General features: G+C 38.9%; 1 protein-coding gene across 1 annotated transcript; it reads left to right on the top strand.

Annotated features, from left to right (window-relative positions):
- Nucleotides 1–2,579, top strand: LOC140551289 (ras-related and estrogen-regulated growth inhibitor-like protein). The gene is made up of 4 exons (XM_072674688.1): nucleotides 1–142; nucleotides 372–425; nucleotides 547–623; nucleotides 1,430–2,579. The coding sequence occupies exons 1-4, from the start codon at nucleotides 28–30 to the stop codon at nucleotides 1,838–1,840; spliced, it is 657 nt and encodes a 218-aa protein (XP_072530789.1). The 5' UTR covers nucleotides 1–27; the 3' UTR covers nucleotides 1,841–2,579.
- The last annotated feature ends 3,819 nt before the right edge of the window (nucleotides 2,580–6,398 follow it).

The following is a 6,398-nucleotide window of genomic DNA, read 5'->3' as shown; positions in this document are numbered from 1 at the left end:
GCTCAGATCAGTGCACACTCATCACAAATGGTCGTTCAAGTGACTCCTCGGATTCGCCACGGCAGCAAGGCAATGGAGGGCAGAGAGCAGAAAGTGGAGGCCAATGTTTTGCTACTGGGAGCAGAGAATGTGGGGAAGTCTGGTGAGTTGGCAGGCTTTTTTTTTTTTTTTACTAGAGCAGTGTTTTTCTACCCAGTCTTCTCTCCTTATTGTAATGTCTTCTGACTTCAGACACACCTGAGCCAAGTAACCAAGGGTTGACATTCATTAGGACTGGCTTGGAAAGCCCTGCTCCAAGCCCTTGTTTGCTTCAGTACAGAAAATATGTTCTATGTCCAGGTTACTGAACTGCTTTGTCTCTTTGTCTTTAGCACTAACAGTGCGCTTCCTGACCAGACGGTTCATTGGGGAATACGGTGATATAGGTGAGTAGAGCTCATTAACTGCATAAACTGCTGCTTTTGTTCCTCAAAAATCTTTCATTCATCTAAGAAAAAGATGATGGTTGGTGTTTGCTCAGCAGGTTTTACTGTTTTACCCCAACAGAATCCATCTACAGTCACTGTGATAAGATCGATGGCCGTGAGATCTGCTTCAACATCTGGGACTCGCTTTGCCCACAGGTACAGTATATAAGAGTCTGCATCCATTTCGCTACCAAAACATTAGACTTTTTTATTCCTACGGCATTTATATACATTCTTTTCAATGACTTTTACATTTATGGACCAGTGTGGAATGCAAATTCCTCACAGCCAGATTGACAGTTTGATGATACTAGCCTCTTTTTTTAATATTAATAAAAAATATATAAATATTATAATAAACACATACAACACATTTTATCAGATGCAATTGATGGTAGGAACAAGATTACTTTCAGGGATTCATGATACACCATCAGTTATTTATCTATAAAAATAAATATATAAATAATTTCATTAATATCAGTCAAATAATGGACATGATTACAAATGATTACATAATTGTTGCTTTATTATTATGTATTTTAAATGTATGTATATTTATTCCTTTTAAATGATTGATTTTTAAAATTGGCCACACAAGTAACAATGTTGAGAGTCCATGTATAAGCCATGTAATTGCTAACTGCAAGTCTTAAATGGGCAAAACTGACAATCTGGCTATTCTGATTTTGGTTGGTTGCAATCGTGCATCCCTACGTCAGGCCTAGTATTTAGTTCATCTTAATGCTTGTGAATAATTGCGCAATTACATAAATGTGTCCAGTATCTGTTATTAAACTAATACTAGTGTGGAATGTCATTTTACCCCGTTCCCTCATCAAGTCGAACATCCAAGTCTTACGCTGGAGTTAATGTGGTCTTAAGGAAGCCTACACCCCACCAATTAGCAATGTACAAAACTAAAGAAGCAGCTAACAGTGTCTCAACCTCTTGTGTTACAGAACGGCGAGGACGCTGAACACATCAGTGACCAACAGCTGGAGTGGACGGATGGCTTCATCTTGGTCTACAGCATCTGTGACCGCGCCAGTTTTAACGTGGTTCGGAAACAGGTCCAGCGGATCCAGCAGGCCAAGGCTAAGGTCACGGCTCCTGTCATCATCGTGGGGAACAAGAGGGATCTCCAGCACAGACGGGCCGTGTCCAGCGAGGAGGGACGTCTACTTGCCCTCTCTGCAGACTGCGGCTTCTTCGAAATCTCTGCTGCCGAGACGTACCACGGTGTGCTAGTGGTGTTTCACGAATTGCTCGACCTTATACGGGAGTCCAGGGTGCCTAAGAAAGGGCCCGCTGGCTTCAAGGGTATCGTTAGGAGCATGTCCGCCGTGTTTGGGAGAAAACGGACTGAATAGACAAAGACTTTTTTTTTTTTTTTTTTCCTCTCAAGAGAAGGGTGATTTAATGCCACACTCTTAAAAATGAAGGTGCCAGTTGGTTCTTTGGAGTAAAGCCATTTAATGGATAAGAGGTATTTGTAAATTAGCTGCTAGTTTAAAGAACCCAAGCCAAGAACCAGTAATGGACATTCATTTTTAAGGGTGCAACTTAAGAAATCCATATTGGACCAAAAATGTGTGGGGGATGGGGGAGGCAATAATTAGCATAAATGGACAATCCTATTTGAATGTTGACTCTTCGTGGACTCAAGATCATGTCAATAGGTCAAAAGCATTAGCATTTTGTATCTGTATGAAGATCAAGCCTGGTATGTTAATGTATTTAAAGCAGAGTTACACATTCAGAGTCACCAACGCTGAATTTTTGTCTATGCAAAACAACCCCCGTCCCCCGTCCACCTATGGAGAAGTGTGGTTAAAGCATGTATTGCCTTACACAGTCACTTGAGCTTCATTTTCGAAGCTCATTGTTAGACTGGCATTCATTCACATGGACACTGAACTATTAGCACTCTGTTGCCTTGACTGGAAGGACCATCTGGTGATCCGGGACTTCCTTGGATATTAGGATGGACATTCCTGATCTCTAAGCTATGTTTCATAGAGGGATTTGGCATAAATGTTTAGTTTACATTTAACATGCCAGGAGTGTTGTTGTTGTTGTTATTTGTTGTACATATTGTAATTAGTATAGAGAAGGTTATGTAAATGTTTTTTTTGTAATAAAACATGAAACAGATTATTTTGCCTAAGTGTATTTCTTATAACTCAAACACAAAGCAATAGATTATAGATCTAATTGACTGAACTACTGTATTACACCACAGCAACCATTGCAAGGTTTGTTTGGTCAGGAAATATGTACAGAACAATTCGAATTAATGGCCTCTGCAGTTCCTGGGCACATTAAACATACAAAATACACAGTAATGACAACACAACGTACAAAGATAAGATACTATATTATTATAATTACATTTTCAAATCCAAACATACAGCCAATGTATGCAAATAACCTCAAACACAAAGCAGTTATCATCAGTATATATCTATATATCGCTGCTGTCCGGCTAAAAAAATTCTGGATGAATAGATCAATAGAATGACTAACTCTAACATTAACCCTAACCCCAGTTTGTTAACAGTTTGAACATCTGTAAAGGGTCTAAAGTGAACTGTCCATGTACTGTCCACATTTTAATAATACTCCGGTAAAGTACAAGTTAAGTACAGTAATGAAAGACAATTACTCAAGTAGATTCCACTCCTGTCGGACAGTTTAATGGACCATTAACTATCTTTCCTATGTGTGTCTGTGTCCATTAAATAAGAGGTGATCTGACCCAGTGGTCAAGCATGCGCACTTTTATGGACGTACTGGATGTTTTTGAAAATCCTTTTGCACACACAGTCAGTCCTGCCCCACATGCTGTGCTTTAGTATGTGGAATGTTCCAGTAGAATCGGGTTTGCTGTGTTTTTGTATGCATACAGCTTATTGAACAAGCGCCCGTACTGTGAATCACTGAGAGGGAACAGGACCTCAGAAATGACCTCCCACGCAGAGCACGAGAGAGAGAGAGCAGAATCCTCTGGGCAATACCCCCCACTGAGTGGGCCTTTGGTGCGGAGGCGGTCGCCACAGCAATGTCCACGGAAACCCGCGTTGCTATGCGTAGCCAAGCATCCTTCGTCATCCATTATGACATCACAGAATCCTCCATCCTTAGACAGCTTGAGTGACACACACACACACACACACAACCACATACCATCCACATTCCTCCCACTTGCACTTTGTCCACTTTGGTGAAAACACACACACACACACCCATAGGACATAATGACTTCACACATCCAACGCTGTCTCTCTCTCTCTCTCTCTGGAGGCCAAAATGACAAGCGTCATTTCTGGGATGTATAATGAAGCGAGTTCTTGTTTCATTAACCTCCTGGCATTAATGTGTGTTGGTGTGCGCATGTGTGTTTACTAATTGGGAGATGGTTTTGACCCATGGGTTGTTAAAGACACTAAATCGTTGTTCCTGGGCCATACAAAAAAAAAACAACCCTTGTCCAGTTTATTTCCCTGAAATGAAAAGAGCGAAAGAGCCGTTTCCATGGCGAGAGGGAGGCCCTCATTAAGAAACGAAATGTTACACTCATTACTGGACTCCGTGGCTGACGGAGCAGAACTGTTCATGTTCTTTTCTAGTCCATAAACAGCAAGGCCCCAGATGCATAGTCTCTGTCTTCCACCCTCTAGGCTATGGAGACCCCTGAGCCCCTTAGAATGAGATAATTCTTGGGGCGTTATGATACTCAGAGATGCTTCATTTATACATCTTTTGTGTATTTCCTTTTGAAATGGGAATTATCTTGCTGTAATGTTGAAGATAAATAATAGATAATTGCAAAGGTTTTGGTAACCCCCTAAATCTCAAGTCTGTATGTAGGTCCACACTTCACAATTTAAGCTAAAGAACTCACACAGTAGTTTCACAGTACATACAAAATGATTCACAGTAGTTAGCAAATAATCTAACACTTAATGTAGATGCTGAATAATTCATAGTGGATAATGAATCATTCACTGTAGTTACTGAATAATGTAGTTGAATAATTCTTAGTACTTAGTTACTAAATACTTAGTACTAAATACATAGTAGTTACTGAATAAACCAACACATATAGTAGTTACTGAATCATGCATTGTAGTGAACTGAATAATTAATTGCAGTTACTGAATAATTCACAGTAGATATTGAATAATTCATAGTAGTTACTAAATCATTCATTGTAGTAAACTGAATAATTCATAGTGGATACTGAATCATGTATTGTAGTTACTGAATCATTCATAGTAGATACTTAATCATTCATTGCAGTTACTGAATAATTTATTGTAGTTAGTAAATAATTCATTGCAGTTAATGAATTATTCATAGTAGTTACTGAATCATTCATAGTAGTTACTGAATAATTCATAGTAGCTACTAAATAATCCATTGCAGTTACTGAATCATTCATAGTAGATACTGAATCATTTTTAGTAGTTACAAAATCAATTAATGTAGTTTAATTTCTGGTAGTTACTAATAAATTCATAGTGGATTCTGGGTGCCATTGCAGTTATTGTATTATCTATAGTGGTTACTTATTCATAGCAAATATTGAATTATTAGTAGTTTCTGAATCATTTATAGAACTAACTAAATCATTTTAAATGAATATTGAATGATCATTTTTGTTACTAATTTGTAGTAGTTTTTTTTTTGTACTGAATAATTCATCATCTCTACAGAAATTCAGAAAATCACAGTCAACACTTAACAATTTATATCACTAAAATATTAACGGTAGCGCCTGAATATTTCATAGTATTTACTAAATACTTCAAAATAGACTGTATAATTGTACAATTATGAGTAGTTTCTAAATGACTAATCCATAAATAATAATTGTAAACCAAGAAAGAAAACATGTCTTGTCATTTCAGTCCGATTTTGAAAGTGGTAGGTGTCCCCAAAGTTTTGATGGGCAGAGTGGGGTCACTGGTGTCGACCGTGCACATCTGTACATTACAGGATGCAGAAGGCCTGCAGCGGTCAGAGCTGATGAAGGGTGTACGTGTAAACTAACACACACCACAGAATGAAGGAAAACCATGTTACCCATTATTGTAAGCGCAGATGAGAGTAGATGTGTAGAGGGGAACACAGAGATTGAATTAAAGGAGCTGATCTAATCAGAGCTGAGGAAGTGGCTCAGAGAGAACAGACAAGAGTTGTTCACCTGCCCTTACTTTCCAATCAGCCATTTGACTCTCAGCTGTCTAATGCTACCCCTTTTCCCATCAGAGGAGGAGACGGAAAGGCGGGTGCGGATGCAGTCTGGCTCGAACTACCCTAATAATGAACATAGTAACAGGACTCTTCTGCTGTCAAATTTACTAATCACACTTTCACATACATTTCTAATGTCTGCTTCTTTAGTTTTTGCACTGGAGCTAAAAGGGTAATATATCCACCCCCAGAGTGGTTAATCTGTAGGTCAGGAGAATTCCCTGTGGGCTGGTAGGGATTTGGGCTGGTCACGGTGGGCTAATTAAGATATATTCGACTATGACCCATCCTTTGCTGCATCCTTAAACACAAGAACACAATCACAGCTACTGCCATAAGTAAGTTAGCACCGTTAATACGGCCCTGATACGCCATTTGTAACTTGTCAGCTAATGAGCAGCATGGGTGTGGTGCTGCTTGACACAAGAGCCAGTCCTCCACACTGTATTACTTAACATTTGAAAATCTTGGAAGAAAAACTTGTGAAAAGTGAAAAACCAAGGTAGATGGCAAAAGTAAAGATGGCAAAATTTAAAAAGCTCCTGAGGATGCTGCACAATGCACCAGAATAACAGATTCTAGCAAGTTTTGCTATAATTTAACAGGTTTAAGATGGAAAGTAAATCCAAAAAATGAAATAGCAAGAACTAGTGAAACCTGTGCATGAAT

The sequence above is a fragment of the Salminus brasiliensis genome, chromosome 3, assembly GCF_030463535.1.
Source record: "Salminus brasiliensis chromosome 3, fSalBra1.hap2, whole genome shotgun sequence".
Classification (NCBI taxonomy): Eukaryota; Metazoa; Chordata; class Actinopteri; order Characiformes; family Bryconidae; genus Salminus; species Salminus brasiliensis.
The sequence above is the reverse complement of the archived record's forward strand: the minus strand, read 5'-3'. Positions and strand labels throughout refer to the sequence as shown.